Consider the following 24,298-nt stretch of genomic DNA (forward strand, 5'->3'; position numbering starts at 1 on the left):
CCAAACTGTTTTCTATAGTGGCCACACCAATATACGTTCCCTACAATAGTTCACAAGGGTTCCCTTTTCTCCATATCCTTGCCAACACTTATTTTTTGTCTTTTTGATAACAGACATTCTCATAGGTGAGAGGTGATATCTCATTGTGGTTTTGATTTGAATTTCCCTGATGATTAGTGATATCGAGCATTTTTTCATGTACCCACTGGCCATCTGTATGTCTATTTTGGAAAAATGTTTATTCAAATATGCCCATTTTTAAATCAGATTTTTTTTTTTTTTGCTATTGAGTTGTATGAGTTCTCTATATATTTCAAATATTAATTAACCCTTGTCAGATATGTTACTTGCAATTATTTTCTCCTGTTCAGTAGGTTGCCTTTTAATTTTGATGACAGTTTGCTTTATTATGAAGAAGCTTTTCATTTTGAGGTAGTTCTACTTGTTTATTTTTTGTTGTTGTTGCCTTTGCTTTCGGAATCATATTTAAAAAAAATTATTGCCAAGATTGATGTTAAGGAAGTTACCACCTATGTTTTCTTCCAGGAGTTTTATAGTTTCAGGTCTTACATTGAAGTATTTAATTCATTGTGAGTTAATTTTGTGTACAATATAAGATAGCACTTCAGTTTCATTCTTTTTCACACGTCTGTCCAGTTCTCCCCATACATTTATTGAAGAACCGGTCCTTTCTCCATTGTATATTCTGGGTACCTTTGTTGTAAATTAACTGACCATATCTACATATGTTTATGTCTGGACTCATTATTCTGTTCCATGGAATTATATGTTTGTTTTTATGCCAATATCCTATGGTTTTGATTACCAGGCCTTTGTAATATAGTTTGAAATCAGGGAGTGTGATGTCTCCAGCTTTGTTCTTTCTTAAGATTGCTTTGGCTAATTGAGGTCTTTTATGGTTCCATACAAATTTTAGGGTGGTTTCTTTTATTCTTGTGAAAACTGCTATTGGAATTTGTATAGGGATTACATTGAATCTGTAGATTGCTTTAGGTCATATGGACACTTTACAATATTAATTCTTCTGATCCATGAGCAAAGAATATCTTTCCATTTATGTCTTCTTAAATTTATTTCATCAATGTCTTATAATTTCCAGCGTACAGTCCTTTTACCTTTTTAAATTTATTCCTAAGTATTTCTTTTATGCATTTATAAATGAGATTGTCTTCTTAATTTCTCTTTCTGATAGTTTGTTGCTAGTGTATAGAAACTCAACAGATTTTTATATATTGATTTCATACCCTGCAACTTTACTGAATTCATTTATTAGTTCTAATAAATGCTTGGTGGAATATTTAGGATTTTTAAATATATAATATCATGTCATCTGAAATAGTGTCAGTTTTACTTCCTCCTTTTCAATTTAGATGACCTTTCTTTTCCTTCCTTCCTTCCTTCCTTCCTTCCTTCCTTCCTTCCTTCCTTCCTTCCTTCCTTCCCTCCTCCCTCCCTCCCTCTCTTCTCTCTCTCTCTTTCTCTCTCTCTCTCTCCCTCTCCCTCCCTCTCCACTCTCCCCTGCCCTCCCCCCCACCCCACTGCCTTGCTCTGGCTAGGACTTCTAATGCTATGTTGAATAAATGTAGTAAAAGTGGGCAAAAGAGGAAAAGCTTTCAGTTTTTCACTGTTGAGCATGATGTTAGCTGTAGGCTTGACATCATATGTGGACTCTTTTGTGTTTACGTACATTCCCTTTATACTCACTTTGTTGAGAGTTATTATTATACATGGATGTTGAATTTTGTCAAATGCTTTCTCTGCATCTATTGAGATGGTCATATGTTTGCCTTCATTTATCACTTTCTTGATAGTACCTTTTGATGCATAAACATTTTTCATATTGATGAAGTCCAATTTATCTATTTTTTTGTTGTTGCTTATGCTTTTGCTATCTCTCCAAAATTATAAGTTTTTATACCTGTTTCTTCTAAGTGTTATAGTTTTACATTTAGGCCTTTGATTCATTTGGAATTAATTTTTGTATATGGTATAACGTAGAAGTCTATCAATCATTCTTTTGCCTGAGGGTATCAAGCATGGATCTATATGTCTCTTCCTATTCCAGTATCACAGTGTCTTGATGGTTGTAGCTTGAAGAGTTTTAAAATCAGGAAGTATGACTCCTCCAACTTTGTTCTTTTTTTTTTAAAGATAGTTTTGGCCATTCTGGGCCCTTTGCATTTCCATGTGAATTTTAGAACGAGCTTGTCAATTTCGACAAAAAAAAAAAAAAGGCAGCTGGGATTTTAATAGAGATGAGATTGAATCAATTTGGGGAATATTGAAATCTTAGGACATTAAGTTTTCCAAATCATGAACAAGAATGTCTTTCCATTTATTTAGGTCTTCTTTAATTTAATTCAACAATATTTCGTAGTCTTCAGAGTACCTATCTATCACTTATTTTTTAACTTATTCCTATATATTTTATTTTTATACTATTTTGCTTTCAGTTTTGGTTTGTTGCTAATGTGTAGAAATACAGCTGACACTTTTTGTATATTGATCTTGTATACTTCAACATTACTAATTTATTAGTTCTAATAGTTTTTTGATGGATTCCTTAGAATTTTGTCTACAAAAGATCATGTCATTTGCAACCAGTTTTACTTCTTTCTTCCATTTGGAAATATTTTATTTATTTCTTGGCTTCATTGCTCAGGTGAGAGCTTCTGAGACAATGTTGAATAAAAATAGAAAAAAAGCTATCATTTTTGTCTTGTTCATGAACAAAAGGGGAAGGACTTAAGTCTTTCATCAGTAAGCATAATGTCAGCTGTGGGTTTTTCATGGTTTCTATATGAATGAGAAAGTTCCCTTCCATTCCTAGTCTGTTGACTGTCTTTATCATGAAGAGCATGTTGATTTTTGTCAAATTATTTTCATGCATTTGTTGAGAAGATCACATGGCTTTTGTCCTTTATTATTTTAATATATTCTATTACATGGATTGATTTCTATATGCTGAACCATTTACATTCCTGGGCTAAATCCCACCTGGTCATGATGTATAATCCTTTTCATAGGTTGCTGGGGTCTGTTTGTTAGTATCTTGTTGAGGTTTTTGTATCTATATTCATAAGAGATGTTGGTTTATAGGTTGTTTTCTTATGATGTATTTGTCTGGTTTTGGAATCAGGGTAATGCTGGTCTCATAATGAATAGGGAATTGTTGCCTCATTTATTTTTCAAGATGGTTTGTGAAGAACTGATGTTAATTCTTTTTTAAATTCTTAAATAGTTCATCAGTGAAACCATCTAGTATTGAGTTGGGCTGTGTGTGTGTGTGTGTGTGTGTGTGTGTGTGTGTGTGTGTGTTGGTGTGTGTGTGTGCGTGCAAAGATTTTTGATTACTAATTCAATGTCTTTACTTGTTTCAGGTCTGTTCAGATTTTTTATTTCTTCTTGTCAGTTTTGGTAGTTTGTGTCTATATAGGAATTTCCAGAATATGTGTGGTTCTAGGATTAAATTCCCTGTTAGCTCAATTTCAGTCTTTTGGACTGGAGACATGTAAATTCTGCATGCTGGGCATTAGGGTAACCAGAGACTAAATAAGGAATATATACAATACTGTCTAACACCATAAGATTATCAATAATCATTTTAAAAGTATTTTAACTGCTCGAATTAAAAGGTAGTGATTGTCAGATTAGATTTAAAAAGCAAGGCACAGCTATGTGTTTTTTTTTTAACAAGAAATACACTTTAAATAGAAGAGAAAAATAGGTTAAAAGTAAAATGATGGAGAAAAAAGGTATGTCATGCTAACATTAATCAAAAGAAATGAATATCAGACATAGTAGATTTCAAAGCAACAAATATCACCAGGAATAATAAAGGTCACTTCCTAATGATAAAGGAGTCATTCCATGAAACGGATATAACTCTAAATGCTTATGCATCTAAGAACAGAACTTCAAAATACATGAAGCAAAAACTGAAAGAACAGTGAAGAGTAGGGAAATAAGAAATTTCAAACCATTCTCTAAATGTTAATATAACGAGGAGAGAGAAAATTAGTAAAGATATAAAAGACTTAAACATTATTGAATAACCCCAAAACAATAGAAGACACATTCTTCCAAGTAGTCATGAAACATTTACCAAGACAGATCAAATTGTGGACCATAAAACAAGTCTCAATAAATTTAAGAGGACTAGTCATATAAAGTATGCACCTGACCAAATGGAATTGAATTAGAAATCAAAAAAGAAAGGTTTGTGGAAAATCCCTCAACATTTGGAAACTAAATAATACTCCTAAATAACCCATGGGTCTATGAATAAATCAAATTAGAAATTATTTGGAACTGAATGAAAATGTAAACATAACTCAGGTATGGACTGGACACAGGCAAATGCTGGGTGATGGGCAGCAGAGTAACCAGAGGCCAGGTGAGCTGGATGCATCAGAAGGACATAGGTGTTTCAAACAATAACACAAGCTGAGCACCTGCCTCTGGGCCCAGACAACAGCAGGCAGGTGATGGTGGCTAACAGCTTACAGAAGCAGACTGTCTCTCCTTGGTCTTTAAAGCCACCTGGCTGCCCTGCTTTTTGCTGCATGAATAAATTATTATAATTTCCCATTATTCTCTTACATGTATTTCGCATAAGGAAAAAAAGATTTCCACTTGAGTGCATACAAAGAACATTAGGATAAAGAATTTATCAGCTATGGTCTGAAGAGTATTAATCCTGAGTTACCAGATGGGTTTTTATTCGTAATTTTAAAGTGGATTAACACACACACACACTCAAGTGCACACGCACATGTACAAGTTGAAACCACAGCAATCCAAGCAATAATAATAATAAAAAAAGCCCATATTTCAAATTTGGCATATAGCCTCCTGAACTGTATTTCTAACACAAGCCTGTTTCAAGAAATCTAGACATAAAAGACTGATGCTGTAATTAGAAATTAGAGCATATATAACAAATTCAAAATGAGAAGCTTAATGTCGAAAATCTTTACATGTAGATGTTATTTAAAAAGTATATTTCGAAGTTATGTGTCATAAAACAAATTAAGTAGAACATCTAAAATCAGACAAAATAAGTAAAGCTTTAAGTCTCTTTAGTTTTCTGAGTGAGATACATTCCTATTTTATTTATGTCTAATAGTTAAAGGTTCTAAACGAATATAGACCTCTAGTTAATAAAAGACATTTTTTATCAATATGCTTATATTTCCCAAATCTTTTACTTCATATGGATAGACTAAACTGAACATATTAATTTATAAATGGAGCTATTCAAGGCTGAAACCTTTAATTAGCTTCTGAAAGTGACACAAATAGACCGACATAATTAACAGCATTTAGGACCACTCAGTGGGGATCCTTTAGGAATCTACAGGGCAGCATGATGAGATGTCATTAGGAGTCGCAGGGTGGGAGGAATGAGCAGAGGGAGCTGTCATCTCCTTTAGCTCCTCAGAGATTTTATAATAAAAGAGTAATTCTTTGGGGCCTATGAGATTTCGTTTACGTGTTTTCTGGGGGAGCCATTTATGATTAAAAGCTGTATGGAAAGTCTCAGAGAACTGACTCAAGTAGCTTCATGAACAATTAAAAAAAAGGGAAGATGAGTGCAAAAAGAAGTGAGAGGGCATCTTTTGCTTATTTCTCAAGTTTTCAAGGGCCTCCCTTCTTCTAGGACCTTCCAAGCAAATGAATGATGAAAATGACAAAAATGTAGAGCCTGCAAAACTGAGATATAGAACTACACATTTTCAGTGTGTGGAAATGAATTAGAATCAGAATAGCCCACAAATAATTCTGTGCATTAGCATGAGCCTTCATGGTATATTCCACACCAATGTTTCATGAATTCATGAAGTAAATTTACACTGTTAAGAGCATGACTTCTAATTTTTCCTGTTTCATTAAAAAAATTAAATGATAAAAATATCTCTAGAGAAGTTGTTTTAATCTCACAAAGCTCAGGTTGGCATTTAATAAGTTAAGAAACAGAAAAAGAGAAAGTTATTTATTAACTTATTTTTTTCAAATTTCTTAAAATGCTATTATTAGAGATCTGAAACATCAAACCGAAACCTTTATTCTGTAATACTTCATCTTAAGCATGTCATTTTTCTGTAAGGCATCTAGTCATATAGTATATGCGAAGCATGGGTGTACGCGGTAAGGCTCAGGTATTTTCTAATTTACCTGTGAAGCTAAGTAACTTTCTTTGGCTTTGGAACTACTTACTTAGCTTCCTAGTGACAAAGATTCTCTCCTCAATTAAACTTAAGTCAGGCTCCCCTGAGCCCTCGCTTTGACGAGGCCCAACCTTTGTATTTCTATCTTTGAGTTGCCCAATTTTAGTAAGAATCTTGCTAAGTCAGTTTAGCAAGAATCTCTCAGTTTTGATATCTGAGATCACCCCGGCCTGCCTTCTTGTCTTGTTAGTTTAGCCAGAAATTTTCTTATACCCTCGATGTTTCTTTTTAATAATTTTCTGCCCAGAGCCCCACCCTGCACCTCGACAGTGCGTCTCCACTTGTCCCCGTTGTATTCTGAGCTGGGCCCGCTCTCTCTCCCTCCCTGAACAGCCCGCTGGAGCTGTCCCCCTGCACAGAGTCTGCCTTGCTGTTCTTTAATAATTCTTTGATAAGTGTTGGAATGATTATTTTCTTTAACACTGTCTAAATAGTATAGGTCTCTGGCAGGAAAGAGACCTTCTCAGAAGCTTAAGTCCATTCTCTCTGGGACAATGTGGTTCTTAAGAAATGCCACTTGAAGTAATCATGCTAAGCAAAATAAGTTAGGGAGAAAAAGTTGAGAAACATGATTTCACTCATAGGTGGTATATAAAACTGAAAGTAACAAATGAACAAGACAAACAAAAACTCATAATCACAACAGCTTAGCAGTTATCACAGGGAAAGCGGGGAGGAGGAGAGGTAGATAAGGGTAAAGGGGGTCAAATGTATGGTGATGGAAGGAGATTTGACTTTGGGTGGTTAACACACGATGCAGTACACATATGATAAATTATGAGTTGTACACCTGAAACCTAATTTTATTAACCAATGTCGCTCTAATAAATTTAATATAAAAAAAATGTCGTTATGAGGAATTCTCCACTTGAAGGTATTCTACATCCAGAGTAGGCGGTCAGTAAAGATAAAAAATCATGGTGAACTCCGCAGAAAGGAGGGCCTGAGGCCCATATCACTATCAAGATCCACATGACAAAGTATTCCTATTTTCCAAAGTGCAATGTCTGCAGCTACACGTTCGAAGGCTGCTTTAGTGATATATTATTTTGGCTGAGGTGGGTAACTGGCTAAAACCATTTTGAAATTATTCCATGATAAAACATTTTGGATCATGATTTTGCATCTTAAACCCCCATTTATCTGGGTGCCGTGGTGAATGCAAAAAGGCTTTTAGGAGAATATCATATATGGCCATAGGCATTCGCTCAGCCATCTAAAAACAAAGGTTGTTATCTCTTTGGCTTTTGGAAAGGAAGGCTAACCAACTCCTTGCTCAATGGTCTTTTAAGGCAGATGGGTCTGCACTGAGTAGACAAAGTCTAATAACTGCACTTCAGGCATTTGCCTAAGGCTCTATCTCAAATTCCCTGCCACCTGGTAGTTACCACAAGTTAAGGTAAAGGAGACAGTCTTTATTTTGCTCTTTAAAAATTTAGAATATCTTACTGTATTTTATGTATCCTTACAAGAATACATAAAATAAATAAATATAAATATCTTCCACTTTTCAAAACTTACTAGGAAACACACATATATATGTATATACATATACAAATGTATGTATATGTACACATAGGTTTATATATATGTGTACGTGTTACACTTCCCACAAAGTGTAAACATTTGGTGCTAATGAGCACGGTAGAGAAAACTGCTATGTCGTATGCTGTATCCAGAGCAAGGAGCACTGAATAATGCATGAAATGAAAATCTCTAGTCCAGAGCCAGAAGAAGGCTTTTTTACAACTTGCTTAAATATTCATTTTAAATACAGTACAAAAAAGTTCTTTGTTTTTTCTTGATTAGCCTTAGAAAAAGGAAAAGGCAATTTGTTTTCAGAAACCATATTACAGGGAATAGAAAAATGTTCTTCCAGCATTAAGTTTCTTAATCTCTCTTCACCCTCTTTCATTTAAAATATTTCCTCATTTTGCCTCTTGAAAATATACTTGGCTTTTCTGAGCATAGAGAGATTGCCTTCCTGAGTTTCTTAAAACCAATCAACCAACCAATCAACATAGCTTAGATATTCTGTGAACCCATACTTCCATGCTGGGGCTAGATGTCCTACCTCATTCATGCACTATGTCAAACACATCTATGGTTACTGAATGAAATTCCTTTTCATAAATGAAATTTCTTCTTTTTTGTCTACTTCAGTTCTGTTTTTCTTATAATCTATACTGTACTATTCTTCCTTAGTTCTTTCTCCAAAGAGGAATAAACAGTTTCAGTTTCACATAAACTGCTTTGCATAAATGTCCTGCCAGTGCGGCAGAGGTGCGGGGGCGGGAGTGGGGGGAATGGGGGGCGTGGTGGTGGGGTGCCAGGGGTTGGACTGGTCTACTCCGGGTAACACTAACAAAGGGGCTCATTGGTCTGTAAAGAATTTAAGGTAAAAACAAAGACAATAAAAGCTGGCCTTTTACACCACCATGTGATGGTGACTCTAAGTGTCAGTGCTAAAATACTCCCCCCTGAAGAGAAGGACCACTCCCATCCCTTCCCCCAACCCATTACATGCCTGTATCCCACTGCCAAGAAACAAAAGACTCTTTAATTTTCTTTGGATCGGTATGGTAGTTTTTAGCTGTATGACTCAAATGTGAGGAAATCCGACTAAAGGGAAAAGTGGGAGATTTGGTAAAAGTGAAAAAAACCTTTAAGTTCCCATCTCAGGCTAATAGTATTATTTCTGGGACTGAGTGAGGTCACATTTGCTTCCAGTTTTCAGAGCTACTGGAATTCTGTAAATACTACAATCAATTGGTGAGAGACCAGGAGATGAAAAAGAAATGTTCAATAATTTCATGAAGGCTTGAGGGATATGGCTGAAATGAAACAGAAACTCAAGCCATGCTTGCCTATCTTTTCAAGGGACCATAACAGTCATTTTACATATCAGTACTGATAATTTCCTTCCAATAAATATTCTGCCTAGAGATGTAAGATTTATTTTTTATTTTAATCTTAAAATAAAAAAATGAAGTTCCTATGAAAATCAGCCTATGGTATTCAAGGGATATCGTCACTTAGCCCAGAAACTTTTATCCCACAGTCTACCTGGGTCATGTCCTCTAGAGCCTGATTTATTCGATTTCCCTTCGAATTGGGGACTTTCTCCATGTCATCCCAGTGAATTTCATTTTTACTTAATTTATCAATAGTTAGTACATGTGGTTTGTTACCAAATCCTCTACTTGATATATGTACATATATTACAGTTGCGTTGAATCTTCAAAACAACTTTACAGGTGAGGTGAAAAGCTGATTCTCAGATATTACAGTAACTTATTCTTGGTTGTATAAATAGTTAAAGGCAAAACTGAAATACAAATTTGGATTTGTTAGAATTTGCGCATTTCTATCATGTTACTATAAAATCTCATAAGTTTCTTTTCCGGGGCCACATGTTGTCTGACTCTAAGAGATATCGACCGAAGAGACTCCTTGCAGTTCCATTCGCTATAAGCCTCCTCCCACTCACTTACTCAACAAGTGTCTGAATCCAGTTTACTCTTGGACAATATGGGTTTATACTGGGATTTTTTTTTCAATAAATACACTGTAAATGTATTTTCTTTTTGATTTTCTTAATGACATTACCTTTTTTTTTTTTGGCTTACTTTATTGTTAAGAATACAGTATATAATACATGTAACATACAAAATACGTGTTAATCAACTATTTATGTTATTGGTAAGGCTTCTGATCTTCAGTAGGCTATTAGTAGTTAAGATTTTGGGGAGTCACAAAGTTAAACATGGATCTTTGACTGGGCGGAGGGGTCTCCATGCCAACCCCCACATTGTTTAAGGTCAACTGTGTATCATATAGGCAAGATGTGGCACTAAGAATGGAACACAAAGCTGGTTTAGCCAGTCAATTCCTTTGGGTTTCTCACATTCCTCTGAAATGCTGATTGTTCAGTTATAGACTTAAATAGTATTGGAATCATTTAAATTTAAGGAATATGGAAACATTAAATATACTATGTATAGCTGTCATATATAATTATATATAAAACCAGATGGTAAACACAGGATAAGAATAATTCAGCTTATTAAATTAGAAAGTTTTGACTCAATTTAAACCTTCAGTGGGGTATTTCTTCAGGGAAATGACTTCTAGAGATACATAGAGAGAGAACAGTTTTAATTCCAGTCTTTAAAAAAAAGAAATGATGAAGTAATCTAATTTCCCAAATTCCAAACCTTGCCATACCACCCTCAAGATTTCTGCCTATATCTGCATACCAGCTAGTATATTCTTCAAATCAATTTTTATTAATTACTTCAAAATATTTTAAAGAAAGCTTTACATTTCTACTTTTAATGAAAAACTGAAAACATAAATAGAAATTAACTATGAAATAAATACAGCGAAAAAAAGTTAACAAATTTTATCTAGAAAACACTGCAGTGGAAAACTGTGCGCCTGAAGCTAGATCTGCTCCTGGCTGCAAAGGAAGATTAGCAACTGCTCGGCAGGTGTTAAAGACCCATGAGTTCCGCACTGATTTTTCTCCTGGAAATAATCAGAAGGATGGAAAGAGAACCTGAATGGAAGTAGTTTCTCATTATATGATTCAGTGCTATTTAGGATTGTGTTTGCATCCCACCAAACGGCCTCTTGCAAACCATAGTGTTGTGTGTTCCATAGTGAGTCAGGAGAAAATGAATGTATTATGAATGGAGAGAACGGATGGAATCAGGTTCTAAGTCTATATCTGGCATTTTTATTCATTCGCCCATCAACTAATATGTATTAAATACCTCCCATGTGTCAGTCATTGCACTAAGAGCTGGGGATCCAATGGCAAGACCCTCAACTTCAAGGAGAAGGTAAATGAGGTAAAAATGAAGATAATTAAAATACGCAAACCCAATAAATGCTAAGTGCTAGATTCACAGGGAGAGAGGTCATTTTTAAGTCTTAAGAGGCCACCCAATCTTTCAGGATTTCTAGAAGGCTTATTATTGTCCATTATGAACTGTCAATAATTTCTCATTTTCTTTGGTGAACACCATTTGAAAAATAGCTATCACAGAAGGAAGGGAAATTGGAAGGCACTTGAATAGAAGAGAAAAGCAAAGTGTGCTGAGATATGGAAAGAATAAAGTGAGCATCAGAAAGAACATGAGAGATTGGTCTAATCCTTTCCTTTTCTAGGAAAAAGAGGTCAATTTCTTAGAATTAGTGGCTAAACTGAGATTTAAACTGGATCTCCAGAAATCCGGTCCAGTATTCTTTGTACTGTATGACATACATAAAAAAAACAAATTTTGAGAGTTAAGGACAGTTACATTTGTTCCAAAAAGATAATATGGAGCATTTTTAGTAAATAAGTACCTCCCTCCCAAAGTAAGTTAAATGGAGATTCTTATGTAACAGAAAGTATGATTATCACATTTTAAGAAAGGCTGAAAGAGGAGACCTTCGAAGACAAATATAATGCACATTATGGCAACTAAGTTAAACTATTGGATAAGCCCTATTAAAATATGTTTATTGAGAAACATTTATTGTAGGATTAATATAAAAATATGAATGGTTTACTGTGGTTATCAAAACAGCTTTAAAGCTGATCAGCTAAAGAGTTTCCTTTATAGAGCTATAGTTTTATCCTTCATAAAAAAAAAAAAAAAAAAAACCTTATCCTTTCTCTCCTAAGCTCTTTAGTATCATTGTATCAAGAAAACTTTGAAACAAGAGGCAAGGGAAAGCCCTAAAATGATTTCTAGTCATTCCTGGCCTCTGTGGAGAAGGAACTTATTTTATTGCCTCTTTCTTCCTGATACAGGACGTATACATTTTAAAAACTAGGTGGTTTTGAAACCAAGTATAAGGGAATTTACAGTATTCTCCAATTTGCAAGGTTGATAATCACTGGAGCACACGGGGGAAGTTGAGAAATGCCAAAAACACTATTTAAAAAAATTTCACCCATAGACTATTAGTAGGATTAGCCTGGGCATGGAGCTTGGAAATGGAGGATGGTAAGTTTTAGTCACATGTGTACATTATAAAATTCTACTATATAAGATTCTTTGGTAGCTCTGGACCTGAATAATTATTTTAGCTATATTTTCTCTGTATTTATTCCTGTTCTTATCTAGTAAATATTGTTTTACATTCATTCTAAACCTATTTTTAAATCAGAATCAACCTTTCCATAACCAATGGCACACTTTATTAAAGTGTGTTGTTCAAATTTAGTTGTTTAAAAGATTTTCCTAAAGAATCTTAAAGATATTGCATTGAAAATGAAAAATGTATATCATCTCGCTATCTAAATTCTTAAAATTAAACCATTTAAGTGGCTGACCCAGCTTGCAATTACATGCTAAGCCAAACACTTTGATCCTCCTATGAGAATGAAAACTAATAAAATATAATATACCTGTGAAGCTTGAGAGTGACAGTTCCATACACAGTAGCAAAACCGAGAAGACGGACCCATCTTAGAAGAATACAGCGAAATGTGCTTGGCTCAAAGTACAAAATAACAACCTGTGGGATGAGAAGAGAAAGAAAGAGACCTTCAGGATCAACTGATGACCCTAAAATCAATATTTCATATTTCATAATCTGATGCTTAATATACCTGAATTTGACATAAGCACACATCCATTTGATTAAAATTTTTAGATATTATTTTGATCACTCATTATCCAAATCAGAGAACCATAGAGTCCCTATTGCTTTCAAATCAAATCTAAATGCTTTAATTCTAACTTTCTGGAATTTCTATCAATTGTCTCTGAGTCTTTGGTCTGTATAAACTTCACTGTCTTTACTCCCCAAGATGGGCCAGCCAGGCTAGCTTCCATTGCCTTTCATCTGGAACCTTCCTTATTCCTGCCTCTACACTTCTAACAACATCTAATCCCTGTCTAAAATAGCCCTGAGAGGACTATCTGATACTGCACCACCCCCAAGTCAATCTACCACTCCACATTTATTACTTCACTTAGAACTTGGCTCAATTACTTCACTAACTCCTTGTTTCTCACTCCAGAGTTTTCATTCCACAACCGTAATGAAGCGTTTTTCATGAGCCTGGCACTATACTAGATGCTGTGGATACAAAAGTCAATAAGAAAGGGATGAGAGACATGTAAACAAGAAACTGCATTAAAGAAGCATAGAGGCTGTGATAAATATTTGTGCGGGTTCAGTGGAACACAGAGGAACATGTGTCAATTCCAGAGGAATGGTCAAAAGGCATGTGCGAGGCTCTGTACGTACTACCTTTCAGATGATATTGTGTGGTGTGGAGAAAGCCCTCATGCAACAGGAGTTGGTTTGGCCCAGGGTGAGGAGTCTTATACAGTGCCATAGGATTAACGCTGTTGGAAAATGCGGTATAGAAGACCTATACTCTTCTGCTTGGAGCAGCTGGCCTGAAGTGATTCTGCTGAGAGCAAAGTCATCATAACAGAAAAATATACCTACTCCTAAAATTCAGAGTGTTATTTTGGCGTTTCATCCCAAAGATGTGAGTATTGGGAAACATAAACCATTGTAGTGTTATTTTGGCTTTTCATCCAAAAAATGTGGATACTGGGGAAAAATGAACCATAGATAGGAGACATCGGGCTGATAATTCCTTGCTGATATTTTACAAATGGAGCCCCATTCTCCAGCAGTAGCAAGAATGACATTATCTAAAACTCTATGCTGGCATCTCTCAAATATTTCTACTATATACAGATATGAAACTAGGTATAGACTATATCATTAGGATTAAATTCTCAAGGAGTGGGGAAAAAAACTGGACAAAGTCAGAGAAATGAAAGGAAGGTAAAAATAGATGTGGACAGGAAATAACCTTATTTTGTGTATATATATATATATATATATATATATATATATATATATATATATAGTATATCTTTAATTTTCTAATTCACCAGGTCTATGCTGAAGATATAGATTAAGATTTGAGAACTGGAAATGATGTTAGAGATTATTCTAGCATTGTAGATGGCTTGGGGCTGCAAAATTCTGTGACTTATTGCAGAGTTTCCTATTGCACACCAAGTCGGGATGGTGAACGACTGTAACACAGAAGTCAGGATACTTGTTTTCATTTTGAAAGTAAGAACTGCTCTTGAACTGTTTGGAAACTACTGGTACAGCTTCAAACTTTTATTTCACAGAGGAGGAATTTGAAGGTTTGTTACTGTGAATAAAAGATTGAGTAAGTCAGAAATGAATGAATAATAGCCATTTTTTTTTCAGCTCCCAGGGATGAGGTGTAAATTTAAAAATTAATAGAAAATTCCAATGAGCTTAATAAAATATATTATTATTACTATTAGAAACAGTTTGGCAAATAGTAAAGTAAAACTCCTAATTTGGCAGTGTGGTGGTGAATGCAGGTTCTGAATCCAGTCTCCCTGGATTCTAGTCCAGGCTCCATTCTTTAGTAGTTGTGTGACTCTGCCAAATTACTTAACATCACCTAGCTATACCTCAGTTTTCCTATTGTAAAATGAACACAACAATAATACTTCGAGATGGGACTGTTTTGAAATTTAAATGCAATCAACACAGTGCCTGGTACAATGAGTATTCAATAAGTATTGGCTAATATTATTAGAAGAGCTGATTTATGTATGCTTTATTCTAAAAGTTACCATTCTCATTGCAGTGTAATTACATGTCATCATCACAATAAATTCTGATTATTCCAGCACTCCTTTTGAGTTTCTAGAATCACTTTTTGACTGTATGCTTTTTCTATGTTATATATTATAGTTATCCATATGAGTATCTCCCTGAATCAAAATCAGAGAGGGCATGCTTCTCCATAGATTTTGTGTGCTTTACACACAGAAAGTTTAGACATTAAATATTTGCTCAATAATCTTTTTTAGCTAATTTAATAAAGAAAATGTTACCTTCAAAATAAACTATTTGAAAAGTCCAATTAGGGTTCACTAATATTGCGATCTTAATTCACACATTCACTATTTGTTTTATCTGGGTGAGGCAGTAATGGATTTAGAAGCCATAAAAATAAATCAGATATAGATTTCGTCCTCAAGTTATAATTTATAAAAGTGAATATAAATATTTATGATATTATTTATGATAAAAATAATAATATGATCATACCAAATATTTACATAGCACTACTGCTAGACACTAAATTAAACATTTTTGCTCTACTTACTCATTTAATCCTCACAAGATCTTATAAAGTAGGGACTTCTATTTTAAAGAAGAGGAATGAGGCACAGAAAATTTAAGCGATGGGCTTGGGGTCACACAGCTGGGCAGTGTTAGAGCCAGGGTTGGAAACCAGGCAGTTTGGTTCTAGAGTCCATGCTCATCAGGGTTTCACTTTCTTCCCTCTCTAAATAGTTCTGTTATGCAGGACAGGTGGCAAATGCTATCACACTGTGAAGCTCAACATATTGAGAGAGAAAAGGGAACTTACTCTCAGTGGAAACAAGGGAGTTATCCTGAGAAGGTGGATATCTGGGCAAGGCTATGCAGGAGGAGCAGGTTTAAGTATGTAAGAAAGAGGGAAGGGAAGGGAGCATCAGACAAAGGCATGGCTTGGGAAATCTTTGGAGTGCGGAGTGTATGGTTACAGCTGCGAAGACATAAAGGGGCGTACTGAAAATTGAGCTTTAAAATAGGGGTGAGGTCAGTTCATTGTAAGCTTTGAGCAGGGTGAGGAATTCAGGTCCTATTCCACGAGCAGACATGCCTTTAAAGTTCTTTGAGCCGAGATCAGAACTGTGTCCCAGGGGGTTAATCTGGCAGAGTCATGCAAGAGGGTTGGTTGGCTGTGGAGGGGAAGATACTGATGGTGAGATCAGTTGAGGGGGAGGGAGGAGAGGACCCTGAAATAAAGCTGCAGGAAAAAGGTAAAGAAGGATGTAACTAAAGTAGTGAAAATGGTAATACAGTCATTCATGGCAAGAGAGGAAAGAAGATGTCGAATCAAGAAAATTGGGCAAATGATTATTTGTTGAGGCAAAAGAGAATAAATAAAATGCCAAAAATAATGTGAAGGTTTTTAGCCTGGGAGACTGGGAGGATGACTGTGTGCGAAAAGAAACAAATAAAAGAAGAAGATGCATAAGTCCGGAGAAAATTATGTGACCTCTGCTTAGCGACTCCCCTCATCCTTCACGTCTTACCCGGCTCAGGGTACATCCATGACTTGCCTCGGCACCCTCCAGACTAAGCCAAGTTTCCATCTTATTTGTATGTTATTTACTTGTATTGAATTCTGAGCTTTTCTTCATCACACTCATCAACTCTACTTTGGTACAATTATTTCTGTAATTCAATGGTTGAATGCGTTTTATAAGCTAGTTTGTAAACTGCATGCGGACAAAGATTGTGACTATTTTATCTATAATTGTATGCCTATTCCCTCGTACTGTACCTGGAAACAGTAGGTAACCAATAAAAGCATGTGAAAGGAATGAGAAAAAAAGGCAGGGAGGGTGGGAAGAAAAGAGGAGGTGAGGAAGGATAGGAGAAAGTAAGTTCATCTGTGGTTACAATGAGAGCAAGTTGCCTATATGACATCCAATCCAGATCTAGCTTTGTAGCAGTTAGTACACTCTGTAATGAGAAAAAATAAGAGTAAGAAGTTTCAATGTCTTCCAAATCCCAATATTTAATTTTTAAATTAAATGTAATTTATATAAATGGAAGTTTAACAGACTATTGTAAAATAAAGACCCCTTCCCAAGTCCTAAGTTAATAACATATTTTATAACAGACATTGGTGAGAGAGGAAAGAGAAAAAAACTAAGCCACTGAGCTGAAGACTTTATAAATGATGATGTTAAGACGAATAGCTCTCATTTTTATGTACCAATAGTAGCTACCCATGGTATCATTAGCTAGAAAATTTTTTGTGATGAAATGGGTAGATAATCTGTGAAGTTTTGGTTGCAATGAGGGGAAGGCTTGGAAGACCATTTCCAAACAGCAATGCTTTTTTAAAAACACACCACTTAGAATATTCCACCACTAAGATCAGCTATGAATTTTATAAGCATCTGATACCTATGCTAGATACGTTACTTATATTTAGGGCCCAAAATATACTTTATTATCCCTATTTTAAATGTAAAGGACTGAACTTTAATGGAGTTAAGTAATTTGCCCATGGTTATCAAAATAGTAAACCAGAACCCATAAAACATTCCTTTACTGGAAGAATTGCCTATGGTACATTCTCAAAGTATATATTTCAAGAGAAGAGTTTCCCCAGTACTAAAGGCTAATACTAGATATAAAGGTATTTCATTTAGCACGTGACAGAAGTGCCAGCGTCCCACTTCTGTCGTTAAGTAACCTATGGACTAAAGAGCGTGCATAACTGCTGGATGAATGAGCGCAGGATATAAGTTGTAGATAGGTCTAGGAGGGCAGAGTGTGAGAGAGAGAGACTCACTGAGAGTCAGCAAGAGAAAGTGCGTCATATCAAAACCACCAATTTTCTTTTATCTTTAATATTCCTTTTGGGACATCACTATAATTTGCCTAAAGGTTTGCTTCCCCTTTCTCACTGAGAGTAAGGCTCCAGTGAGAAGGTCTAGGGTAGGTGTAACCCTATGTATGCTTTAAGGACTTGGTTCTTCAATTCTGGAAGTTTTTTCAGATGCTTACAATATTCAGTCAGCTGATCTCTGTGGTGGAATACTCTAGGCATTATGTTTTTAAAAAGCATTGCTGTTTTGGAAATAGTTTCGAAGACTTCCCTTCATTGCAAACAAATATGCACAGAATATCCACCTATTTCACCAAATGTAATTTTTTTTTAGCTAATTTCGAAGTCGTCTTGATTGCCTAGACTCTTTGGATACTGAACAATGGGGAAGAAAATAGAACCATAAGAGAAAAAAATACTGGGCTTTTCAAATATGCACAAAATAGAAGAACATTTTTAAATAGAATAATTTCCATTTGCAAATACAGACTCAACACCAGAGATAGAAAATTCACCCCCAGTTCGTCTAGTCACAGTACAAGCCCAGTGATTTTGGAAGAGGAACGCTTAGGAGATAAATCGATCAGAAGCCGGCACAACCCAGTGCTCTTCCCAACGCTCTGACAATAAATGGTGTGAAGCTCTTGTTTCAGGCCTAGTACTTTGAGGATGTGCATAACAATCTTCTACCAGTGTTGGACGCAGCAGTTCTGGTTTCTTAATTGACTCGCCAAGTGTTATTCGCTTCAGTTCAGTAATAATGGCTATGAAATGAATAAAGCACTTTTATAGGTGAATGAGGTGCTACATGCTTTGGGGTTTCTGCTAGTACGTGTGTGAACAGTTTTATTTATAGAAAAGGATTACCGGATGAAGGGAGCACAGATGTCAGTGACGAGACTTTTGTCACTGAAGTTGTCCTTTCATGAGCATTTGAAGGACTTCTGGGGCTTTAAGGGGCCTCTCTGCCACATCTATGATGCCCTTCTGCTTTGTGCGAGGAAGAGTCTCATGAGCCAAACATTTCCCAGGGATGCTCGCCCCTCTCAAGTCTACTGTGCTCCTGACTGAGCAAGTGAAGAATGCAGCTGACATCACAGCCAGCAGGAGTGAGTCCGCCAGCAAGAAGGAAGTCATCTTTTGCAATCTCATCATAGAAGTGACATTCAGTGTTGATATATTTTATTGATTAAAAAACAGGTCAGTCAAAAGGAGGGGATTACGCAGGCTGTGAGTATCAGGAGGCAGGTGTCATTGGGGCCACCTTTGAAGCTATCTACCCCAAAGAAAGCCCCGCTTTTAGGTAATCAGAGGAGAGTAAAGAATAAAAAGCCATTAAATATCCAGGGCATGAATTTAGAGAAAGGGTAGCACAAAAATAATTTAAAAGAAAAAATTTTTTAAAGATGAAAAGAGAAGCATTCTACCAAGGTTTCCTCTCGAATGGGGTCCAATTCACCACCAAGTCACAATTCTGGGACTGGTGCTCAGAGCTCATGACTAGGAACTACTGAGAAATGACTTTTTTGGTTATGACATTTTTTAACCAATGAATGAGAAAAATATGAAATGGTCATAATGGGTTGGGAGAAATTATTTGAATCTTTTCAAGTACTTATGTCTATGTTTAAATTGTGATGAAGAAAGAATGAAGACTTCGAGTTAAACCTGGCAGATTGAACGTGTTTATGTCTGCTACTTCTGGAAACTCTAATTAAATGACTGTAACATACTCAAGGCCAAAGAGAGCATGAGTCAAAATGACAACAGATGACTGGTAGCAACACAATTCTGGAAGATGGAAAGCAGATGGCAATGTATAAGCAGACGAAGAAGTCAAGGAGAGTGGAAATCTACACTCGAGGAGAGAGAAGCCCCTCCGAGGTCTGTCTCATAATCTTCTTGGAGGGAGTCGGATAATAGCATCTAATGAGCACCTGCTAGAATCTAATTACTTTTAAGGTGCCTACATGAAACAATTTACTTGTTCCTTGCGACAATCCTTTGAGATAGGCATTATTATTATTCCTACTTTACATATGAGGGGAATTGAGGCACAAGAAAGTTAAGGGATTTGTACAAGGCCACATACCTAGTAAGTGGCAGAGCTGGGGTTTCAACCCAGCCCCTTACAGCCCAAGCCTGTTATCACTGTGCCTTACTGCCTGCCATTAGCCAGGAAGAACAGAGCAGTAAGGCTGTCTGAGAACTAATAAAATTCCATAAGAATTCTATTTTCAGAAAAATGTCCTACATATACATACATACAAAATATGCAAAGATGTATGTCCAAGAATATTCGCTAAAGCATGGCTTATGACAGCAAAAGCGCTGATGACATTCTTGGCCCAGAGGGGCTGGCTTAAAACTGTAATTCATGTTGTATCCGTACAAAATGGAAAACCATGAAATTTAAAGTAATTAAGTGAATCTGGTTTTGTTGCTGTAAAAACATCTTTAAGGGAAATTTTTAAATGAAAAGAGAGTTGAAGAACAGGATTAAAATATGATTCTATTTGTATATACATAAAAAAGGAATTTCTGGCTGCACAAGCAATAGACTTTTAAGACTATTTACCTCTGAGGTTGGTGAATCGCAGATTGAGGACACAGAGAGGGAGAGGGAAATTTTTATTTTTCAACTTATATCCTTTTATACTAGTTGATTTTTTTTTACAATGAGAGTACATTACTTTCGTAATAAAGGAATAAAGAAAATACATGAAAAGATTTCTGACTAATTCATTTTAATCACTATAAATGCCTGGCTCTTAAAACGGAGTATGAAGGATTGTTTCTAAGTACCGGGGATCGGAGAGCAAAAACGGAAAAGGTACCATATGTAATATTTATGAGATGACATTATATGGAGGTGGCAAGATCTTTAAAAAAATGATCTCAGAGAAACTGGAAGATCATATGAACCCCAAACCTCAATGAAGAAACAAAGGTACAACAGAGTTCACGGACAGAGTCAAAGTATAGCATGTGAGAAGAAAGGAGAAAAAAGTTAAGAGATAACATATAATATAATATATAGTATAATAAGGTGATTATAAGAAAAAGCTTTTCTTAGCCAAGAACAGAGGACATAAAAAACTTGATCAGTGTGTCATTTCCTGATATGTAGGTGGCTCTTGTCCCTTGACAATGGCCCCATCTGTTTACCTCAGCTTTGGGGGCTCATCCTTTCTACTCAGTCTTGCATAGACCATTCTTTGAAAACTGTCTTTCTGTTCAAAGTCCAAATGTTCTTCTGAATTTGTTAATGAAAGTGTGTAGACCATACAAAACAATAGGTTCTATAAACCACCGTTTAAACTAAAAGTCTGAAAAAGTGATTCAAGCTACAGTCAGAACCGGGGCTCAGAACTGGCCCGTCAGTCATATGTCTCACTCGGCGGCCTCGCTTCTCCTAGTACCATCTTTCAATACCCTGGGAAGAAATACGCATATATTTCTTGAGAAGAGGAAGAAAATAGTAGAAAATTACAGTACTTGGAGACCCAAGGGACTGCTCTGCACTCACAAAATGCATGCCCTTGAGATCACTCAGATCGTCTCCTTCCTCATCTAGAAAGCTGAGTTAATAACCCCTTCTCTCCCTCCCACACAGAATAGGGAAAAAGCGTGTGAAAGCACAATGTCAACTAGAGTGGTATAATTATTTCTCCCATATTTATTCCTTAAAGATTCACGCAAAATCCTTTGTATTTGTTTTACATGAGCATTAGGTGATTCTACCTGACCCTTATAAATTCTCTTGCAATGGCAAATTAACATAAACAATAACAAATTCCTATGATGAGGGAACCACTTTGCCAGCCAATTTAGTCTGAGTCATCCACTGCCTCACTACTTTTGTAGAGGACACATTCTATTACTCAGTTCCAAATGAAGGGGCTGAAAATAATCTAAGTTTAAGTACAGGTTACCTTAAAAGATCTTCAGAATTTGTCAGTTAGCAATAATAAGCAAATTTTCTCAAATATTTTTAATCCTCTTTCTATTCATGTTCCTGTTCTGAGTACTCTGTTGAACACAATCATTACCAATAATAAAAACCAACCTGTACGAGGGATTTTTACTGTTGATTACACACTTGATTATCTCTTCTCCTGAAGTGAGATACACAGGAGGTCAAGTGACTTGCCCAAGATGACAGTTTAAACATGTCAAAAGTGGAATTAGTCTAAAGTGTCAACATTTTCAAAGAATGTTCACTCTTTTAATGAAAAATTGTTTGGTTTCTACAAGTGGCATTTCCTTATTGGTAAAAGTCAAGTGGTTAATTGCCTCACAGCCTAAGTATTTCAAAGCCAGTGTTCTTCAGATTATTACTTTTCTACATTTACACACAGACCTTCTTCCTTTGAAACTCCTGAAATACACTCCCCTTTCTCCACCCTCGTCTCTACAAGAACTGAACTCTAAGGTATTGCACGTGCACAAAACCGTCTTCTGTCAACTCCTGCCATCACCCTTTGCACCTCCAGGCACTCTAACTTCATAGTTCCTCTAGCTCCTCTACTCCACTGTCTTTCATCTCTAGTTTTTCTCGGACTAGAGGAAGTCTCCATGGCTATAACCCAGATCACCTGGAAGGTTGGTGTCACCTAGAAAAGTTGCCTTTTGGACCATATGCCACAGGCTCAAGGCCATGAAAACAAAGGTGTTGCTAAGAATGCTCCTTCCTTGCTACCTTGAGGACATCTTTATATCTGTGAAGGAAAGTTACACTCTATATTTTGCTACAAGTTTTCTATCCGAAATACAGATCTCATAATATCCCACCCTGGCTTAGAAAACACTTTCTTCCTGTTTTTTTTTTTTTTTATTAGATGAATTTTACATTACATATAATGGCATACAAATTCTCCTGCTTATATGTCCTCGCCATTTTTTAGTCCTCTCTTCTAATACTATCTAACACATATCCATGTTCTGGCCACATGGAATTTTGCAGACCTAAACGAGCACAAACTTTCATAATTCTATGTTTGTATTTGTGCCATTAAACCTAGAATATTCTTTTCCCTTTTTGCCCAGCAACCTCCCTACTTGTCATTCCTGAGAACAAATATTTACTTCTTTCCGTAGCCTTTCCTGTATTCCATAGGTAGTAGCTCCTTTCTCATGGAGCCTTTCATGCAAACCATTATTATGGAACATATTACATCGCACTACAATACCATTTTTATATATCTCTCTCCTCCTCTGGGCAGTATGTTCAATTTATGCTTACTGAATGAATGAATATATTTTGTTTTGTTTTGTTTTTTCTTTCAGGGATCATCAGCTACAAATTCAGCTGCCCTCTTAGGTTTGAAAAAGTAAATACACTAAGAGAATCAGAATCACGAAAACAAGTTCAAGTCACAAAGAAAAGGAGGAGCTCTTGGAATAACCTCTAGTTAAGAGTCACTGCATAAGATTTACCACTATTTTCTCAGAATGCAGGTGCAAATAGCGTATGTTATAGATAGTGTAGTTTTAAAGGCTCCAGTAAAAAGAGACATCATTTTAAAAGATTTTTCTTTTTGATTGTCATAATGCCTAAAATACCTACCATTTGAATCATTTTTTATATATCTTCAAAAGATCCCTACTGAAATTTATCTGAAAGGATTAGAGTGATGACAATGACTAAAAGCCACTTAGGACAGAATAAATTCTTGAAGGAATAGGTACGGGATGGAAACGTTTTGGTGGAAAGTAGAAGAAACTACTGAGGATGTGGTCTACTGCTCAGATGGGGAGAGCCCAGTGAGACAGGGTCCAGGAGGAAGCTGGCACCGAGGCTGGAAAAGGGTTTGGTACTGATGCAGGAAGCGGTGTTGTCAGGGGAGGCAGAGGGAGGCTGAGGAGAGGAGCGGAGCCTCGGCCTGTTTCCTCCTGCTTCTGTGAAGATGTCTTAATTCTCCGACAGTGTTGCCACACCAGAATTGCTCCATTTAAGCAACGCCTTAAACGGAATTTTAGTATGCATTTACTTTCTCTGCATGTGTGCTTATTTATCCGGACAGCTCAAGAGCATTATTTATTTTATCCGTTTTTAATCTTTCCTGCTCACCGCTGACTCACTAGCGATGGAGTGTCCTTGCTGTGGCATGCTGTCTGTGGGGAGAAGGGGCAAAGACACTTCGCTACAAAAGCTTCGAAAGGCTGTCAAGGTCTAGGCAGATGCTAAGTTCTGTGGATTCTGCATTTGCAAGAACATTTCATGACTACAGGTCGGTTTGGGCTGACTTTGAACTTCATAAAAACGGAATAGTTAAGTGTATATTCCTTTGAGTCACTGAATAACCATCACCTCCTTTGTGCAGTAACCAGCTTAACATTGGCATTAGAGTACCCCCAGGTCCTGGGAAAATCTTTTGAATTTTTCGAAAGTTTTCCACATGTATATTCTCATTTTAGAAGCTACACAGTTATACAGTTCTACATTGGTTCAGAGGGAGAGAGAGACCATTCCAGAGGCGAGAGGGGAGAATATGTACACAGATTCAAGATTGCCACCCAATCGCCCAACTCTCCCCTCAGCCTACCATGGGAACGTGGGGAAGGTGGC

General features: G+C 36.2%; 1 protein-coding gene across 1 annotated transcript in view; it reads right to left on the reverse strand.

Moving 5' to 3' along the window:
- The window catches only part of GPR158 (G protein-coupled receptor 158), a 313,167-nt gene that overhangs the window by 33,401 nt on the left and 255,468 nt on the right, over positions 1-24,298 (reverse strand). The window contains exon 6 of the mRNA XM_016124940.2: positions 12,658-12,767. Within this exon, the coding sequence (XP_015980426.2) occupies positions 12,658-12,767 (110 nt within the window). The remainder of the gene's footprint in view (positions 1-12,657; positions 12,768-24,298) is intronic.

The sequence above is a fragment of the Rousettus aegyptiacus genome, unplaced genomic scaffold, assembly GCF_014176215.1.
Source record: "Rousettus aegyptiacus isolate mRouAeg1 unplaced genomic scaffold, mRouAeg1.p scaffold_m13_p_10, whole genome shotgun sequence".
NCBI classification, from domain to species: Eukaryota; Metazoa; Chordata; class Mammalia; order Chiroptera; family Pteropodidae; genus Rousettus; species Rousettus aegyptiacus.